The 20,083-nt window shown below is 56.9% G+C and overlaps 1 protein-coding gene across 4 annotated transcripts; it reads left to right on the forward strand.

The window, feature by feature from the left end:
- Window positions 1-240: 240 nt before the first annotated feature.
- Window positions 241-16,032, forward strand: VEGFA (vascular endothelial growth factor A). 4 transcript variants are annotated; one of them, XM_068960500.1, is made up of 9 exons: window positions 241-523; window positions 802-1,211; window positions 4,197-4,245; window positions 7,398-7,594; window positions 8,383-8,459; window positions 8,781-8,810; window positions 10,696-10,767; window positions 11,854-11,985; window positions 14,140-16,032. In XM_068960500.1, exons 2-9 carry the CDS (start codon window positions 1,146-1,148, stop codon window positions 14,159-14,161), a joined length of 645 nt encoding a protein of 214 aa, XP_068816601.1. In that variant the 5' UTR covers window positions 241-523; window positions 802-1,145; the 3' UTR covers window positions 14,162-16,032. The 4 variants fall into 4 exon arrangements, with proteins under 4 accessions (XP_068816601.1, XP_068816602.1, XP_068816603.1 ...); XM_068960501.1 differs by having other exon boundaries at window positions 10,696-10,749; XM_068960502.1 differs by lacking the exon at window positions 10,696-10,767.
- The last annotated feature ends 4,051 nt before the right edge of the window (window positions 16,033-20,083 follow it).

Genomic DNA, 20,083 nt, shown 5'->3' on the forward strand with positions numbered 1-20,083 from the left:
CCCAGGAGCTGAGGCTGGGTCTGGCCCCGCCCCCTGGGCGTGTCGGGGCGGGGCCTGCCTTCTTTTTTAGTCGGCTCGTAGCGGTGAGGAGCGCAGAGGCTTGGGGCAGCCGGGCTGCGACGAGGCTGCGGCGTTGGGGGGCGAGTGGAGCCGGCGGCAGCGGCGCTCGGTCGGGAGACGCATCGAAGAGGCGGACGGACCGGCGGGGTCACCGGCTAGGGGTCTCCGCACTGGAATTTGATATTCATTTATCCAGGGTTTACCCTCCTCCTTTTTTCTGAAACATTTTTTTTAACCGTATTCTTTTCCGTTTTAATTTATTTTTGCTTCCCATTCCCCACTAAATCGGGCCGACCGTTTGGGGAGATTGCTCTTTTACTCCCCCCCAAAATCACTTCGGATTCTGGAAACAAGCAGAGAAGAAAGAGGGTAGCAAGAGCTCCAAAGAGAAGTGAAGGAAGAGAGAGAGACCGGGTCAGAGAGCGCGCGCTGACGAGCGAGACACGAGAGGGACAGGGGCAAAGTGAGTGACCTGTTTTTTGGGGGTGACCGCCAGAGCGCAGCGTGAGCCCTCCCCCTCGGGATCCCGCGTCGGACCAGCAGCGCTGACGGACAGACAGACAGACACCGCCCCCTGCCCCAGCGCCCACCTCCTCCCCGGCCGGCGGCCGACGGTGGACGCGGCGGCGAGCCGCGGGCAGGAGCCGGAGCCCGCGCCCGGAGGCGGGGTGGAGGGGGTCGGGGCTCGCGACGTTGCCCTGAAACTTTTCGTCCAACTTCTGGGCTGTTCTCGTTCCGAAGGAGCCGTGGTCCGTGCCGGGGCAGCCGAGCCGAGCGGCACCGGGAGAAGTGCTTGCTCGGGCCGGGAGGAGCCGCAGTCGGAGGAGGGGGAGGAGGAAGAAGAGAAGGAAGAGGAGAAGGGGCCGCGGTGGCGACTCGGCTCTCGGAAGCCGGGCTCATGGACGGGTGAGGCGGCTGTGTGCACAGACAGTGCTCCAGCCGCGCGCGCGCCCCAGGCCCTGGCCCGGGCCTCGGCTCCGGGAGGAAGAGGAGCCCGCCTGGGCGCCGAGGAGAGCGGGCCGCCCCGCAGCCCGAGCCGGAGAGGGAGCGCGAGCCGCGCCGGCCCCGGCCGGGCCTCCGAAACCATGAACTTTTTGCTCTCTTGGGTGCATTGGAGCCTTGCCTTGCTGCTCTACCTTCACCATGCCAAGGTAAGGGCTGGGGACGTGCGTGAGAGCGCGCGCGTGGGGGACTCCGTGCCCCACGCGGGTCCTTGGGCACCGGGCTCGCGGCTTCCCCTCTATCTTCGTAGGTGTAGGGGGAGGGGGCGCGCGCTAGGTGGGAGGGCACCGGGATAGAGTCTCACCGCCCACGCGGGCCCTGCCCACCCACCGGAGTCACCGCACGTACGATCTGGGCCGACCAGCGGAGGGCGGGAGCCGGAGGAGGCGGCTGAGGGGGCTGGGCTTGCGCTGCCGCCGGCGGCTGAAGTTTGCTCCCGGCCGCTGGTTCCCGACGAACTGGAAGTCTGGGCAGCTGGGGCGGGAGCTGGAGCCCTGGCGGGCAGGGGTGGGGGTGCTCGGACCTTGGACCCGGGGAGGGCAGAGAGCGTGGAGGGGGCAGGGGGCAGGCGAGAGATGGGGCTTGCTGTCACTGCCGCTCGATCTCTGCGGCCCTCGCCGCGAGTTGGGGAAAAGTTTTGGGGTGGATTGCTGCTTGGGACCCCCCTCTCCGCCGGGCCACCTGCGCCGCACCAACCCCCCCGTCCCAGCTCGCGTCCCGCTCGGTGCCCGCCCTCCCCCGCCCGGCCGGGCGCGCGCGGCGCGGAGCCGATTACATCAGCCCGGGCCTGGCCGGCCGCGTGTTCCCGGAGCCGCGGCGGCCCGAGCGGGGAACCCGGGGCGGCGAGCCGCGCCCCTCCCCCCGCCGGCCCTCCGCGGGAAGGTGACCTCTCGAGGTAGCCCCACGCCGAGGACCCGGAGAACCACCCCTGTGCCTTCCCGCTGTCCCCAGCCCTTAAACCCCTCCTAGGAGGCATTTCCTCACGCCCCTTCCCAGTTTCCTCCCCTGCTCGAATAGAAGCCCCCGCCACCCCTTTATTTTTAACTCCCTCTTGCTGAGAAGACCCACATAACCTCTCTCCAGCCCCAGACTCCGAGGAAAGAAAGATCACTGTCAGGAGTCGGGCTACCCGGCCCAGCCCGGGGCTTTGTCGAGACTCTACCGAAAGTCCCGACTCGGTGACAGTCTGCTTCCCTCCCCTCCCCCATACTTCCGAGTGAGCTGTGCTTTAGCTTTTTGGGGGGCGACCGCAGGGAGGGTTTAAAGGGTGTCCTTATTCCACTTTGCACTTTTTGGGAAAATGATTTGAAATTTGCTGTGACATGGGCAGTGTGGGACTAGCCCTCCCCGAACCTTTGGAGGGAGCTCCTGCCAGCCTTGCAAACACACTTTGTTCTGGTGAAATGGGCGTTGGAGTAGGAGCAGGTGGTTTTTGGGAACTCTAAACTTGCCCACCCAGCTTGCTTTCCCAAACCACCTGAGGGGTCCTTTTCTGCTCAGAGCGCCCTTGGAGAGGCAGAAGGAAGGAAACGGGCTGGGGTCCCTGCTGCCACCAGGAGTTCCTCAGACCCTGGCACAAAGGCCTTGGCTCTAGGCCTCCAAGGGGGGGGGGGAGGGGGAGGAGAGGCGGCCTGGTCACAGTGTGACCTTCAGAGGCCCCCAGAGAAGGGCACCTGGCCCCTCCCCGCCCAGAACTGCCCCTCCCAGTGCCCCCTAGCCTTGGAGGGGGTATGAAATTTCTGACCCCTTTGCTCTTTGGGGCCCAGGAGCAGTGGAGGGCATAGGAGGAATGTTGGCAGAGAGTAACAGGGGTGCCATGGAGATGGGTAAGGGGCTCAGGCAGAGACCCCTGGGCATGGGGGGTCCCTGAGGGAGCTGCAGTGGCAGGCTCTCCATCTGGGATCCTGGAAACTGTTATCTGACCTTGGCCCTGGAGGCAAGGCTGGGGGTCTGGGGTGTATTGCAGCAGGGTGTGGGTAGAGAGACAGGCAGACAGACTCTCTCTCTGCAGAGTCTGCAGTTCTGTGTGCTAGAGTGCCGCTCTGCTGCTCTGGATCTGCCCCAAAGAGGGGCAGGTGGGGTGGGCAGGTGGCCACGACTGGAGACTCTCTGGAAGGGCTGGGAGAAGCCTTCGCCTGCCGGGTGCTGTCAGGTCCGCATGGTTGGGCTAGTTGACCTTCACAGCTTCTGGGGAGGGGAGGAATGATCTAGTGGGGGTGGGGAGCAACCAGAAGCCTCAGGCTTAGGGAGTGTAGGGGGCCCCCTAGGGGTTGGGCAGTGCTAAGGCATTAAAGGCTTCCCTGATTGCCTTGGAGGAAGGTGCGCAGCAGGTGAGAGGGACTTGGGGACCCCCTCAGTCTGGGACGGAGAAGAAGCCAGAGAATGAGATGGGAGTGTGAGCCTCGGGGCTTTGGAGATACATTCAGGTTCTGGGGAGACTGGTTCTTAGGGAAAAACGGGGCCCTCCCCTCCCCCAGGTTTCCCCCAGGGTTTCCTCCCAGGTTTTACTCTTTAGGCAACCTGTGGCTTTACTACGTATTCCTGAGAACAGAAGCGTTTGAGGGGGGGAGGGTGCTTGGCGCCCTGCGGCCCTCTGCACCACCCCCCGCCCCAGCACCAGCTCACCCTGGTATTTGTCATGTCAGCAGGGGAAGGTCACCATGTTGCTTTTCTCACCCCCAGTCCTTCCTTCCTGCCCCAGTCCACGTTTGTCCTCCTGTTTGACCTTAAGACTTGCCCATGGCTTTGGACCCGGGAGTCAGGGGGGCTGAGGGGCTTCACTTGTCCTAGTTCAGCAAGGGGCCGCTGAGAGCTGGGGAAGGGAAATGTCGGGGAGGGGCGGGGACCTGAACAGCGTTGCTTTCTGGTGTTTTCCTCCTCTGTTCTAAGAGCCCCTCACCCCCAATATCTGGTCAGTCATTATCTTCCCTGACTTCAGAATTGGAGCAGCTCGGAGAGGGGGTGCTTTGTGCTGTAGGGAGCCCCTGGAGGTGCCCTGCTCGGTTCAGAAGTCCGGGAGAAGCCAGACGCTCCAGGCTGGGAGGGATTCCAGGAGGGAGCAGGGGCGGGTTGGCTGGGCCTGTGCACCCTTGCCCCTGCCCCTGCCCATTCTTCGCTCTTTGTTTTGTCCTCAGTGGTCCCAGGCTGCACCCATGGCAGAAGGAGGGCAGAAACCCCATGAAGGTAAGTGGCCCCCCACCCTGGCCCCCACCCCTCCTGCACATGGATGGGGTTCCCTGAACCCCCAGCAGATGGGTGGGAAGGTCTGTTGGGGCGGGGTTGTGGGGGTAAAGGGGCATAGGAAACTGGGGCTGGTGATCTAGAAAGGAGATCTAGAAAGGAAAAGGGTGAGTGCTGAGAGGTTAACCCTTCAGTTCCGGGGGACTCTGACCTACTCAGACCGCTGCTAGAAATAGAACTCGTGGTCTTTTTCCTCTGCTCTTTCCAGTAAAATTTTATTTGGAGAGGGAGCCATGAGCACAGCCAGGAAGATAAATAGTATCCAAGGATCCCAGATGTCAAGGGCAGTGTTCCTCGTTCCCCTCTGCTCCCAGGGGAGGATGAATAGTCCATGTCCCTTCCAACCCGGCCGGGTCCCACCTGTGGGGTCTGTGTGGTGGGGGCTGTGACCCTTGCTGTCTCGATTGCTGGCTGTGCATGAGCTAGAGGTGCAGAGGGTGCAGCCTCGTGGAACCCCCTCCCCGCCGGTGTGCATTCCTTTGGGGGTAGAGAAAGCCCGACAGCCTCCTCATGCCCTCCTGAGGAGCAGGTTTGGGTGCTTGTGAACTTCCCTCTCGGTCCAGCAGAGGGCTGGCGGTAGCTCCCGGGAGCCCCGCCCCTCTGCCCAGCCCGAGTCTGCCTGCCTTTTGTTCACTGTGGTTTGGAGTACGGGTCCTCCCATTTCTCTAGGGACGCCTTGGCTCTCCCCAGTACTGAATGTAGCCTCTACTCCCGTGCTCTGCCTCTGAGAAGGAAAGGCCCTGGGGTCTTCCTCCAGGCGAGTTTCCCAGACCCGAATCAGGTAGCCCAGGTGGTGGCCAGAGCCAGTGTTTACACTCCCCAGGCCACTGGTGGTGCCTGCCTGGTTTTGCCTCCTTCCTCACCTGGGGGAAAGGGGTCCTTTCCTGGACCCAGGGCCTGGCTTCCCTGCTGTGCCACTGACAGTGCCCCTTCCCAGGGTGCACCCAGCCCCCTCAGCTTCCAGTGGTCTCTCTCTGTGGTCTGGGAGAGGCGAGACAAATGGTCTTTGTCTGCTGGGGAAAAAAGGTTGTCTTCAAGAAATAAGGAAGGCCACGAGTCTGAAGTTGGAGTGTATGTGTGCCCACGCCTGAGAAAAAAGCAGGACAGCTTTCCTTGGTGACAGTAGCTGGGGTATGATGGGTGCGATGAGGTTTCCCCCTCCACCTCCTGGGGGGCCTCAGGGATCCCAGGGAGCTTTTCCAAGAAATTTCCACCTTGAATCTGTTTATCCCCAGCTACCAACTCATGACCCAGGCCAGACCATTCTGCTGTCCTGTTCTTGTGGCCCCAAAGTTTTGGCCACCTCTGTTCCCAACTAGGGTGAAGTGTCAGGTCAAGAATTCTTGATTAGTCATCTTCTTCAATATAGACTTGGCTTAGAAAAGGACTTCTTCAGGTCCCTGCTCTGGTTTATACTCTTTCTGATGACACTTGATCCTAAGCCTTTTAGCAGTGGAGAGTTCTGTGCCCATTGTCTGGATGGGGAAAGCAGAAACCTCAGACGAGTCTAGGAGCCTTTTTTGTTCTCCTTCCTGTTTTCACACTTGCAGCCTCTCCTTCTTCCCCTCAGCCCCTCCCATTATCCTTAATCCACTGTATACTCCCACCACCCCCAGGCTCATGTTCCTTCACACCTCTGGCGAGAGGAGTGAGGGGAGACGTGAGATGGACTTGAGATGCCGTGGTGGGGTTCCAACCTTGTGTCTCTTGGGCTGAGAAAAGGGAGCTTGTTCTTGGGGCTGGAGTTGGAAGGCAAAACCCTCTACTTCAGCCTCTTGTTTCGGTGTCTTTAGCGATCCACCCAACTCACTTACACAGATATGCAGAGCCTCAGGCCCAGAGAGGGAGGAACTGGCCCAAGGTCACACAGAGTCCTGGCCAGGGCCCAGGCATCCTCACTAGCTGGGTGCTGCTTTTTCCCTTCTGTATAGAGGAAATTCATTTCAGGGACAGGATTGCTCCGTGGTGGTGGTGATGTAGGGGTGACCGGGAGCAGCAGGCCAGGCTGCAATTTGAAGCAGCCATTCGGAGTCCTGACTTCATGTGTTCTCAAGGGCCCCGCCCCTGTGGCCCAGAATCACCCCTTCATGCTCCGGTGCACCCCAGGCTCCATGGCCAGCCTGGGAAGTTGTCTTTACCCTGGTCTCCCTCCAGATCAGCTTCTAGAAGCTCTCTGTGACTGCAGTGGCAGCACCGTTTTTTCCATGATGCAAGCAGTTTGCCCTCCTGGGTGGGGTTATCGGTGGCTGGCAGGGCCAGCGCAGTGTGCCCGCCCACAGCCACCTGCTGATTCCAGGCGGACCCAGCCCCTGGGCCGATGCCACTGCCCCCTCAGCCCATATCTGGGGAGGGGGTCTGGCAGGTGGCAAAGTGCCCCCCAAGGCTCCCCTTCTGTTTCACAGGACATTGGCTTGGGGAAGCTTTGATGTTCAGAGCTAACTTTAACTGTGTGACTTAATGGCAGTGTGGCCTTGGAACCAGTTACTCAGCCTCTCTAAGCCTCTAGTTCCCCATTTGTAAAGCCAGGGGGAGGGTGGGTCCTACTAGAACCTTGCAGTACCACTGGGGGAGAATTGTCTGGGATAACATCATGGACTCCTGTACACAGCGCCAGAGCACAGAAGAAGCGCTCTTTAAGTGGCTGTCAGCTAATGGTGCAGTGGCTGCTGTGGAGGTGGGAGGGAAATGGAGAGCAGGTTTGCCGAGCTGGCTATTCCTCCTTTAATGGGAAGCTTAGAGACCCCCAGCAGGTATACACATACCCCAACTGCCCTCTGGCCTCACAGTTGACCTAGGAATCAGCTTGGCTGTCATGGTGAGGCAAGGGGATCAGATATGGCAGGGTGACTCCCTTGGGACCTGACAACACCATGTCATCTTTAGAGGAAACACAGGTCTTCATCAGTGTTGGCGGTGGAAAGTTAGGGAAGGACTTCAACCGCGGCCCAAGACACTTAAGTTAGATGTTTGGAAGGCCTTTCCCATGGTGGTTACCTCTCACAGAAAGGAGAGGCCTTGCAGAGCTGGGTGGAGAGCGGGGCTGGCCATCTCTTCTGTGACCTGCTGGGCTCACGTGTCACCCCCTTCCCACACAGTGGTGAAGTTCATGGATGTCTACCAGCGCAGCTTCTGCCGTCCCATTGAGACCCTGGTGGACATCTTCCAGGAGTACCCAGATGAGATTGAGTTCATTTTCAAGCCGTCCTGTGTGCCCCTGATGCGGTGCGGGGGCTGCTGTAATGACGAAAGTCTGGAGTGTGTGCCCACTGAGGAGTTCAACATCACCATGCAGGTGGGCACTGGCAGGGAGCTGGGGTGGGGGCGGGGGTGGGCCCTCAGGCTTTGGCTACAGGCATTCCCCAGCCCTTTCCTGGGCAGCTCTTAAAGGGAGGAGCTAGGCTTGCCTTGCCCAGCTCCTGCCGCGGAGTCAGTCAAGGGGAGATGTGGGCGTCTGACCCTGTTTGGAGAAAAAGATGCTTGCGTTTCTGAGCCCAGGTTTCCAGCAACCCCTGATCACCTCCTCCTCCTTCCTAACCTCTGCCCCCTGGGCTCCGGAGAGGGCTGACACCTGTGACAGGAGCCCCTCCCTTCCCCTCTTGGAGGAAGACAGCCCTACCTCCCTGGGGGCTCTGTTTGGGAAGCTGGATGAGTCTGCTTTGTGGGGAAGCCTGGTGACGGCGCGTGTCTCAGCCTGGATGGGGCTGGAGGGAACTTTGAGACCCCAGGGAGGAGTGGGTGGCTCTTGGATGGCTCCTGGGGGTAGGGTGAGGCCTGGAGGGAATAACAGGAGGGGAGGGAGGGGGAGAGGCAAGAACCCAGGACCTGAATTCCCAGCCTGGCCAACCCTGCAGACTTGTCTGCCCTCAAGAGAAGCAGGGGCTCCTTGAGGTCAGCAGGGTGGGAGGAGTTGGGGTGGGCCTGAGGCTCTTTCTGATAGAGCCCTTGGTCCCCCCACACTTCTACCACCCTTTTCTGCTCTGTAGAACCCCTGGGTGCTGAGTGGCAGGAGCCATGGGGTTTCCCACCCGGGTATGGCTGGCTGGGTCACTAACCTCTGTGATCTGCTTCCTTTCCCTTTAGATTATGCGGATCAAACCTCACCAAAGCCAGCACATAGGAGAGATGAGTTTCCTACAGCATAACAAATGTGAATGCAGGTGAGGATGGAGTCTGGGAGTCATTGTGAACAGCTGCAGGGGGGTTGTTCTGGACCAGAGTTAAGCATGTTAGCCCATTTTCACCCTCCAGCTGTATAACTGTGGGCATTTCAGTTTTATTTTAATGTGCCTCAGTTTCGACATCTGTGAAGTGGGTACAATGATAGTATTACGTACTGCCTAGCATTGTTATAAGGATTAAGTGAGTTGTTATATGTCAAGAGATTAAAACTGTACTGATGTATCATAAATACTATTACTGTTACTATCACCAGCTGAACTCCTCTGTTTTGTTCTTTTCTCTTTCTCTACCCACTGCAGACCAAAGAAAGATAAAGCAAGGCAAGAAAAGTAAGTGGCCACGATTTTCGCCCTTCTCCCTCTCCTTGACTGTTTGTCTTGGTTTGGGGCTCTTGGCTTCCTCTCTCGGGGGTGGGTCTGATGGGGGGTCAGTTGGGTCTGAGAGTTGGTTTCATGGGAACTCGTGGTAGCAGCAGCAAGATGGAGCAAGCCCTAGGATGACAGCTCTAGAATGAGTGACAAAACCCGGCCTGGTGCCTGGAGCTTCCTTTGGAAGAGATGATGCGTCTCTGGGCCATTCCTGGCCGGGATTTGCGTGTGGGGCCAGCGTGGACGCTGGCTCCTGGGCCTGCTCTAGCCTCCCATCACCCATGGCAAGGAGAGGGAGTGGGTGGCAGAGAGGCCAGTTTTTGTGTGTTAGAGGAAGTGGCCTCTTTCATTGGCTACAGTGGTGGTGCAGTTGGACTGGGGGGCCAGCTGGGTGTTTTCTTGATGTGTGCCCTCCTGTGGGAGTGAGACAGGCCAGAGCCGCTCAGCCCCCTTGGCCAGGGAGAAAGAGGTGAATGTTGGCCATCTTCTGAGGCATCCAGTTGCTCAGTGTGGAGGGTCAGGTCAGGATGGAGCAGGTGGGGAGAGGTCTGGGGGCCATGAGCCTTCAGGATGGGGTGAGCAGCTGGCATGGGAGAGAGCCTGCAGGGGAAGAGACTGAGAGAGAGTACCTCCACCCTGCTCCCACCCACCATCCCGTCTGCCCCCCAACACTCTGGTGACACTGAAGCCCCAGTGGCCTCGACCCCTTGCCTCTGCCCTAAGCCCCCAGCTTCCAGTATTGCTGTGGCTATAGAGCAGTGAGTGGGGAGAGCAGGCACAGAGAGAATGTGTGAGTGAGTGCAGACCCTCCTCTTCCAGTATTTTCTCCCTCTCCTCCATCCCTTCCCCCCTTACTTCTCCCCTGTGGTCCCCTGTGGCTGTCCTCCTGAGGGGTATTCTTGGTGGGGGTGTTCGGGGGGTGTGTGGGCAGGTGTAGAGAGTGCTGGTTCCCTTGAGGGGGACAGGCTTCAGCCTGCCCCCCCACCCCCCACCGCCGCCTGCCCGTTCCCCAAATCCCTGCCTTGCCCACAGGGAGAGTGGGGGCTCGCCTGGGCTCGGAAGAGAGTCTGGTGAGATGGTGTAGCAGGCTCTGACAGGCTGGGGAGAGGACCTGCTGCCGAATGCCGCCCAGGCCTCTCCTCCCCACGCCTCCCTAACTCCCACCCCGCCCTGCTGCCTGCCTGGGGCTCCCAGGGCAACCAGCCCTGCCTCTCGGCCCAGGTTATGGCTGGGCTAGCTGGCGCCTTTCATGTGCTGCCCTTGGTTTTATGCCAGCTCCAAGATAGCTGCTCCCCCACAACTGGGGTTCACAGAGGCAGGGCCCTTGGAGGGACCCCTCGCCGTTGTACTTGGACGTGAAGGCAGAAAGTGCCTGTAGCACACGCCTGCACACGCCCTCCCTTGCCCCTCATCCAGTCAGGCCTCTGACTTCCTCCCCAAATCCTGGCCTGCCTTCCAGAGCCCCTGACCTTCAGGGTCAGACCTGTTCAAGGCTGTTGGGCACAGAGCCGGGCCTCTAAGCTTTGCCCCCCGCCCCCCCCGCCCCGCCCCTGCCTGGGACCAGGAGACACCACGAATGTGGAGGCCTGCAGGTCCGGTGTCCTCCACCCAGCCTCTGGTTCCCACTCACAGCCTTGCTAGGGTGTGGCTAAAGTTGGTGAAGCCACCATGCTCCCCCCAACAAGGGTGGCTAAAGTGCCTGCCACCCCGTCCCCATCCTGCCTGTGTGCCTGTGTGCAAGCTCTCCCGTGTGCCCCGGAACGTGTCCTGCGCCCCTCACTGCTTCCTTTCCTCTCCCCTTCCCCCTCGCTTTCTCTCTGTCTGTCTCTGTTTTTTTATTTTCCAGAAAATCAGTTCGAGGAAAGGGCAAAGGGCAAAAAAGAAAGCGCAAGAAATCCCGGTATAAATCCTGGAGCGCGTACGTGGTGCCGCTGCCGTCTCATTCCCCCCACCGGAGCCTCCCCGGCCCCCAGTCAAACTCCCACCTGCAGGAACCCAGAGCTGCCCCCCTCCTCCCCGGTCCCCTTCTCCAGTTCCCAGCCTCCTTCCTCCCAGTGTCTCTCTCTCACTCTCACTCCACTAATTGGCACCGAGGGGGTAGGCATGGTGGTGGCATTACCGGTCCAGGGCTGGAGGCGGGAGGGTGGGCAGAGTGGGCCTGCAGGATTCAGGGAGGGGGGCTCTGGCTTGGCTGGGGCACCGCCTTTTCCCTCACCCACTGGGCACTGGTGGCGGGCCCATGTTGGCATGGGTGCCAGGCACGGATGCCTGCTCACCCAACTGGTTTCCACTGCTCTAGGCTTCCGCACTTCTCTGGAAGCTGGGGGGCGGGGTGGGGAGGGTAGATGTGGTGTGAGGAAGGGGCGCAGATGACAGGAGGCAGCTTGTTGTTGGCTGAAGGAGGACGTGGGGTCAAACACCCCTGCGGCCCCTCCTCGTGGACTTGGGGCCTCCAGAGGGGAGCCCCGTATTCCAGCCCAACCCGTGGCACTCCCAGAAGCCTTCCCCAAGGGTGACCTCTTCCTCTGGGTTTGAGGCAGTAGGGGACCCTCTGGCCACCAGTGGCCTGGCCTGCCATCACTCCTTGCCTCAGCCCTTTGGTGGAGGGGCCGGGGTGTGAGCCCTCACACAGGGAGAAGCTGGCCCCGATGGGCATCCCCAGCAGGTTGGAGAGTCAACGTGTGCTTTCTTGGGGGTGGTAGCCATTGGGCCCCGTGGCCTGAGACTTGCACTTGTGCCCGTGGGATAGCCCAGCCCGCTCCTCGCACTCTGCCCGGCCACGTCGCCGCTTCCTGCGGGCCAGCTTCTAGTTATTGCTGCCTCTTTTTCCGCCGCTCTCTCTTGTCTTCCGCTGTGGCATCGGAGCCTTCCAGGGCGTGGACAGGCGTGGGGGCCCGCGAGCCGGGTGGGGCACAGCTGCGGGCGTGGTGGGGGTGTTGCACGGATTGTTTCTCTCTCTCTGCTGACGCTCTAGCTTAGATGTCTTTCCTTTTGCCTTTTGCAGTCCCTGTGGGCCTTGCTCAGAGCGGAGAAAGCATTTGTTTGTACAAGATCCGCAGACGTGTAAATGTTCCTGCAAAAACACAGACTCGCGTTGCAAGGCGAGGCAGCTTGAGTTAAACGAACGTACTTGCAGGTTGGTTCCCAGAGGGCGAGCAAGTCAGAGAGGGGCTTTGCTCAGAGATGGGGAGAGAGAGAGAGAGAAAGAGAGAGAGAGAGAGAGAGTAAGAGAGAGAGAGAGTGAGCGAGCGCGCACTTGAGAGTTGCCAGCTGCTTGCTCTGCTTCTAGCTGCCTGCCTGGTGACTGCTGCCTTCTCTGCTCGTGGGGGCCTCCTGTGCTGGGCGGCAGGCGTTGGCCAGCCTGGCAGGGCCCGTTCAGAGCTTGCCCTGGTTGCCTGAGTGGGCAGGCCCGCGTGGCTTCCTGTGGTGGTGTGGACGCAAGCTGAGTGTTGTGTCCTGTGGTCCTGCTCCTGGTGGCTGTTGTTCCTGATGTTATGATGACTACCTTTGCTACTAATAGGGAGGGCCCGTCCGGGCATGGGGGGCATGCTGCCTCTACAACGTGGAGACCGCTGGGTTTCTCATCCCCTCAGTGTCTCTCTGTGGGGACAGGGGTTGAGTGCATCCTCAGACTGGGGGCCTGGAGGGCATGGGCCCTGGCTGTTGGTTTAGGGCAGATAGGAGATTAACGTCAGGGCACAGCTGATACCGTAATACTCCGGTCATCATGGCAGCAACCCAGAACAGCCCACCTGTTATTTCCTTAGGATGGGTGGATGGAAGGAACCACACACATTCTCCTGACACTAGATTGTGAGTCCCTCACGCCTGGGTTTTATTCATCTGTGTGACCCCCCGGGTGTCTGTACCTCTGTCCCTTGTGCACACTGGGGGCCAGGGAAGTGTCAGGCGGGTGAGTGAGTACATGAGCGATTTCAGGGGTGAGGACAGGAACAGGAGCCCATGACTGGTGGCTGGCAGTCTTTTGATGCCTTTGATGGCGTTTCGACCGTCTGGCCTGTGCTCAAAGGCAGGGAGCCCTCTGGGCCAGCGCAAGCTTCACCCTGGGATGAGAGGCTTTAATGGGGATTCCCAGGCAGGGCCAGGGCCAGCCCCCGCCCCGCCCCCCACCCCCATCTAGTCCAAATGCCTCATTAATTAACAAGGTCCTTCAAATGTGGCTGTCTTCCCCATCCCCCATGTTCCTGTGGTTTGTGAGTGTCAGGGGAGGCTGGGGACCAGGCCGCGGGGTGTTGCTGTGGGTTCTATCTGTCTTGGCAGTACGTGAAGACCAAAAGTGTACACTCTGCTGGAGCGGTAGGGGCTCTGGCTCACCCTGGGGCAGGATGAGGGGGTCTCTGCATGTCCCAGGGGCCTCAGAGAAGATGAGGGACTCACCATCTTAGGGTTACCGTGGTGATGATCCTGGAGAGATGGACTGGGGGATGTCTACAGTGACCTGAGGCCAAGTGAAGTTACCCGAAGTCCTCCTCTGATCTGGCTGTATGGGGGAATGTCCATCCTCAGATTGGAAGCTTAAATCCCCATTTCTAGGTTCTCAGAAGGGAGGGTCTGCTCTGGTCCTTCCTCACATGGGGAGGGTAAAAGGTGAACCGCCCCGGGCCTGAAGCATGATGGGAGAGTTCCAGTGGTCCCCTTTGCTTCCCCTACCCTAAGTTAAATAGCACATTGAGAAGGAAAGGCAGTCTGCTGCCCGGGGCCTGACGCGGAGGCCCAGACAGTGGGGACAGACAGAGAGGGGAGGTGTGTCCCTCACCTTCCCGGGGGTCTCAAGCCCTGCTGGGTCCCCGTCCCTCGGGAGCCTCCCTTCCCCAGCCCGCCGGCCTACTTGGCTCCTGCACAGGCCCATCCTTTGCTCTCCCCGACGCGCTCCCCCAGACCAGCCCCATAGGGACCGCCCTGAAACATCTCCGGCAGGGACGCTTTGCTGATTAACTCGGTCCAACTTTACTCACCCGTCAGCTCTTAAATGTCAAGCAGGGACCGTTCTCGGGGACGTGTTCATTTGTTGCTTGTGATGAGATGTCATCCTGTCTTTGTCTTGTCGCAGCTGGGCTGTAGAGTCCAGAGGGCAGCCTGGGAGCCCCGGGCTTAGCTCCTGCTTAGGTGGTGGTGGAGGGGGCCCTTGGACAGGGGCTCCCGGAGGCTAGGACTGTGCTTTCTCTTCTCCACCGCCGCCTCGGGCTACAGAAAGGGGGGGCTGCAGCCTCCCCACCAGAGCCCCTTCCCTGGCCCTGACCCCCAGCCTTTGTCTCCCCTGTCCCCGCAGATGTGACAAGCCGAGGCGGTGAGCCGGGCTGGAGGAAGGAGCCTCCCTCAGGGTTTCGGGAACCAGACGTCTCACCAGGAAAGACTGACACAGAACGACCCATAGCCGCCGCCACCACACCACCACCACCACCACCACCATCGACAGAACAATCCTGAATCCAGAAACCTGACATGAAGGAAGAGGGAGGCTGTGCGCAGAGCACTTTGGGTCCGGAGCATGAGGCTCCGGCAGAAGCATTCATGGGCGGGTGACCCAGCACAGTTCCTCTTGGAATTGGATCGCCATTTTATTTCTCTTGCTGCTAAATCACCGAGCCCGGAAGATTAGAGAGTTTTATTTCTGGGATTCCTGTAGACACACCCACCCACATACATACATTTATATATATATATATATATATTATATATATAAAAATAAATATATATATTTTATATATATATAAAATATATATATTCTTTTTTAAAAATTAACATTGCTAATGTTATTGGTGTCTTCACTGGATGTATTTGACTGCTGTGGACTTGATTTGGGAGGAGAATGACCCCGCCCAGATCCCGACAGGGAGGAGGACGGAAGGAGAGAGTCTGGCACCGTCTTTTTGTCCCTCTTACGGCAGCCAGGGTTCCCTCCCCTGTCTGGGAATGCGCAAGGCCAGGGCACGGGGGCAAATTTGGCCTGCTTTTGGGAAGACCGACAAACCCAGCCCTGGCCCCGAGCCTCTCCCCCGAGTCAAACGGACAGAAAGACAGCTGACAGGTACAGGGGACAAGGACGCTGGCACTGACCAGGAGTCTGGGGGAAACTCGGGACACTGCTGTGCTTTGGAGACCCCCTCCGTGAGCATCTTGCCCCACCACCCCGGGGCACTGCCTGGAAGACTCAGGAGCCTGGGCAGCCTTCACCTCCTCTCACCTGCTTCCAAGATGCCCAGGAGGCCACCGACATGTCTCAGCGAAGAGAAGAGACGTTGGTGGAGTAAGGGCCACCCCGGTGACAGCTGGTCCTCCGAGGGAAGGGCCTCTGCCTTGGCCCTCTCCCAGCTTCGCTCCCTGGGTGCAGCCCAGGAGGGCCCGATGTCCTCAGACCATTGAAACCACTAGTTCTGTCCCCTCCAGGAGACCTGGCTGTGTGTGTGTGAGTGGTTAACCCACCTCCATCCCCCAACCCCACCCTACCCCACCTGACCCAACCCTTCCCGCGGCGTAGAGAGACAGGGCAGGATCCCCGTGCCCACCCTGGAGGCAGAGAAAAGAGAAGTGTTTTATATACGGTACTTATTTAATATCCCTTTTTAATTAGAAATTAAAACAGTTAATTTAATTAAAGAGTAGGGTTTTTTTCAGTATTCTTGGTTAATATTTAATTTCAACTATTTATGAGATGTATTTCTTGCTTTCTCGCTCTCTCTTGTTTGTACTGGTCTTTGTGTAGAAAACTCCTGTTTCCAATCTCTCTCTCTGATCGGTGACAGTCACTAGCTTGTCCTGAACAGATATTTAATTTTGCTAACACTCAACTCTGCCCTCCCCTTTCCCCTGGCTCCCCACCACACATTCCTTTGAAATAAGGTTTCAATATACATCTACATACTATATATATATTTGGCAACTTGTGTTTGTATATATATATATATATATATATATGTTTATGTATATATGTGATTCTGATAAAATAGACATTGCTATTCTGTTTTTTATATGTAAAAACAAAACAAGAAAAAATAGAGAATTCTACATACTAAATCTCTCTCCTTTTTTAATTTTAATATTTGTTATCATTTATTTATTGGTGCTACTGTTTATCCATAATAATTGTGGGGAAAAAGATATTAACATCACATCTTTGTCTCTAGTGCAGTTTTTCGAGATATTCCGTAGTACATATTTATTTTTAAACAACAACGAAGGAATACAGATATATCTTAAAGAAAAAAACATTTTGTATTAAAGAATTTAATTCTGATCTCAAAGCTCCTCCTGGTTTCTCCTTCTCCATTGAATCTTTGTTCCAGACTTTCTCCTGCACCCCCCTTCCCTCCTCCCATGGGAAACATGGTTTTTGCCTGAGGTCTGGGAAAGGGGTTCCAGGTGTATAGGCTATGGGGTGACCCACTTCATTGTGCTGGGGCCAGAGTCCTTCCATTCTGGCTGGGCCAGTCCTGGGGGAGCTCATCCATTCTTTGCCATCTATGGAAACTGGGGAGAGAGACAGCTCCTTTGGAGCCAAGGTCCCTGCAGTGAGTAGTGCTGCCTTCAGGTACTGTGTGATCCAGGTGGTGTCCTGTGTCAGGGAAGAAGCTAGCTATGTGGGCTTGCTTCCCACAGGCCACTAAGGGTCTGGGTTTGCTGCTGGAGCCTTGGCTGCAACAGGCTGGGAGTGGGAAGAAGTACTCATGTGGGGCCTGTAACCCCAGGGTGTAATTGAGTTTTACATGGTGGTTCTCCAGTTCCTTGAACCTCTGGAAGGTGGGCCCAAGTTCTGCTTGCCCCTAAGTGGACTCGCTGCCTTGCCGTGCTGCTCAGGCCTGTCTTGCGTGCAGTCCTGGGGAAGGTGGAAGCTGTCTGGGACTTTGGCATTTATGAGCAATGCTTCCAAGTCCACTTCTCTAGCTTCTTTTGTTTATTGGGCCACCAGCCATGGTGCCAGAGCTTGAGATGCTGTTATGAATGAAACACAATTCCAACCGTCATACGTCTGGTGAGGGTGGGTGAAGAGACACCGAATTATAAATTCACAAATAGAAAAATACGTAAAAGATGATGGGGTCATTTTTTTTGGCCATGTGGCAGGTGGGATCTTAGTTTCCTGACTAGACCAGGGATCAAATCTGTGCCCTCTGTAGTGGAAGCATGGAGTCCTAATCACTGGACCTCTAGGGAACATTTAGGGTCTGGGGGACATTTGATCCAGCTTGGAGTAGGAAAGGACTGCAGGTGGTGGAGTCTAGGGGGTCTGCTTATGACACTACCCTTAGGTAATGGTGAGTGGGAAGGAGATGACAGAACAGGGAGGGGAGGGCGGAAGGGTTGAAGCGGACATCCCAGGCAGATGAGGGGGTGTGAGCAAAGGCACGGAGTAGGGGCTCAGAAAGGGAGTGGGTAAGGGGTCAAAGGTGGGAGAGAGAGGTAGGAATAGCCCCTCCTGTAGTGCCCATGGTGCCAGGAGCCTAGACCTGGGGATGAGCAGCAGTTGGGTTTTAAAGAGGGAGCATACCAGCAGGGAGGCCACAGGAGGCTGTTGTAATCTTCCCAGGGGATATGCCCTGAGAGGGGTAGAAGTGGCTTCAGTGGCTGATCAGGGAGGGCACCCCCTGCCTCCTCTGGCCACGCTGGGGGGTGGAGGGGGCGGGGGAACAGGAGGTGAGGTCCCTGCCCTCAGGCAGCTCTGGATCTAGTTAAGTGCTCATTTTCCAAGCACTTGCTACTGGCAGCTCTTCTGCTGGTTAACAATCCACACAACAGCCCTGTGAGGTCAGGTTCTTGTCACCCTAAGTGGATACTTGCCTGAGCCTCCACCTGGCCTCCCAGGTTCTTCTCTCGCCTGCACTCTAGTTAGCCAGAGTGAGCCTGTTAAAATGTGAGCTGAATCATATCATCTTTTGGCTCGAAACCCTGCAGACTCTGTTTTATTCGGAGAAAAAAGCCAAAGTCCATGCAATGGCCTTAAAAGGCCCTGCATCATCCGTGTTGCCTCCATCTCCCTGACTCAATGACCTCCAACCCCACTTTGGCTACTGGGCTCCAGCCACACTGGTTTCTCTGTTCCTGGGACCGTGGGAGCGCTCCCACCTCAGGGCCTTTGCACATGCTGTTCCCTCTTCCTGGAGTTCCCTTCCCCCAGACATGACATGCGGGGCTCTCTCACTTCTCAAGTTTCGTTACCTTCTCAGCAGGGCCATCTTAACCAATGCACTTATAGTCAACATCCCTTCATCCCTCTGCACTTGGGGTCCTCTTTTCATCATCCCTCCTTTTTTTCCTATGGCACGTGTGACCACTAACGTACTCCAGAACAGGACTGTTCAACAAAACTATGATGTGAACCACATACGTAATTTAAAATGTTCTTTGAGCCAGATTTTAAAAGGTAAGAAGAAACAGATGACTTTTCATTTAATCATACATTTAACTTAATCCCCACATATCTAAAATATCATCCCAACATCGAGTCAATGTAAGAATGATTAATCAGAGGGTTTACATTTTTCACTACTGCGTCTTTGAATCTAATATGTATTTTGCTTTCATCAAATATCTCAGTTGGGTGTAGCTACAATTTCAAGTGCTCAATATACACGTGAGGCTGTGACTACCATTTTGGACAGTGTAGCTTTAAAATTTACCCTCCCCCCATCTCCCCAACTACTAGAATGCAAGCAACGTGAGCACCAAGATTTTTATCTGTTTTGTTCAGTGTTGTATCTCCAGCTCCTAGAACGGGCCTGGGATGTAGAACATGCTCAATAAACATTTGTAATCTGACTGACATTGTTGACACTGAGGCTGGGTGACAGAGGGTTTATTTCATCCCAGGACTGTGGATGGTAGGTGATGGCTGGCTCTGGCTGGGGTGGTGGGTAGAGGGGCTTGTTAACAGGTGGAGACTTGAGCAGGGCTGGATGAGGGGATTAGAAGGCTTCTTCTCTGTGCCAGGCCCTGGTTCCTCCTTTTAGCCACCCTGGAGATGGGGCTCATTATTTTTCCTTGGCAGATGAGGCTCAGAGAGACTAAATAACTTGCCTGAATTGACGCCCAGCCAGTAAATGGCCAAACCAGAATTTAAACCAGCTTTTCTGACTCCAATTCCAGTGCTCTTCCCACCTCACCACAGCTGCCCCAGGCTAGGGCAGAGCATCCACAAATAAAAACGAATTGTCTAGACCGAATACAAACAGGCACAAGAAAAGTGGGACAGGGGGAGGATGTGGTAGTGGCCAACCCCACGGCTGAAAGCCAAATTCCCCCAAGTGTGGTAAGGCAAGGCAAGAGATTTCTCTAGGGGCTGGAGCTCATCAGTAGAAGATCCGAAATCTAAGCACGAAAGGGATTGCAACACACAGCCTCGGAAAAGAGAAACAGTCTTTAAATAGACTTGGAAGGAAAGAAGGATGAAATGTACACACTGCACCCCCCAATTGTAGCAGACCTGCTCATGCACCCCCAGCAGCCTTCCGCAAGGACCTTCCAAGGCCCAGCTCCAAGCTGTCCCAGCTTTTCTCCCCACTGTGGGACTCACACTCTCCCCTTTGGTGTGGTACTGTCTCCCTGGAGATCCAGAGCTCCTTCTCGTCTCTGCTCTGCCCACCCTGAGCCCTTCGCCCTTTTTCCCTAAGGGGCAACCTACCCAGCTCACAGCCCCAAAAGGCCTCAGGAACACTTGCTTTTCTCAGGAACCCACCAGCCTACTCTTTCCCTCCTGCAAGGAAGCTGGATAGATCCACACAGAACTTGGTGATTCTGGATTGGTTTCATGTATTAGGACTGCTGTGGTGGCCTGGATCCAAATATGGCTGCCAGCAGCTCTTCCCACTCCTAGGCTTGCATGCTGCAAGAAGCATCTACTTCTCCTCTGTTGTACCTGGGACTGGCTGTGACTAAGAGGATGGGGCAGAATAAGATGTGCTGGACTTTTAGGCCTCAGCCTTAAGGGGCATTGCAGTTTGCATCCCTCCCCCAGCCTTAGAAGGCAGCTGCCATGCTGTAAGGAAGTTCAACTACCCTGCTGGAGAGAGAGGCCCTGTAGAGAGTAAGAGAGGGACTCAGGCAGCCCCCAGCTGTTCCAACCACCCCAAGCTGAAGCCCCAGACATGTGAGAGAGATCATTTTGGATTCTCTAGCCCCAGGCGAGCCACTTTTGCAATGACACATAAAGGAGAGAAGCCATCTTCTTCCCAAATGTACAATGTTGTGAGTAAATATATAGCTGTTGTTGCAAACTGTGA

This window comes from Capricornis sumatraensis, chromosome 22 (genome assembly GCF_032405125.1).
Source record: "Capricornis sumatraensis isolate serow.1 chromosome 22, serow.2, whole genome shotgun sequence".
Classification (NCBI taxonomy): Eukaryota; Metazoa; Chordata; class Mammalia; order Artiodactyla; family Bovidae; genus Capricornis; species Capricornis sumatraensis.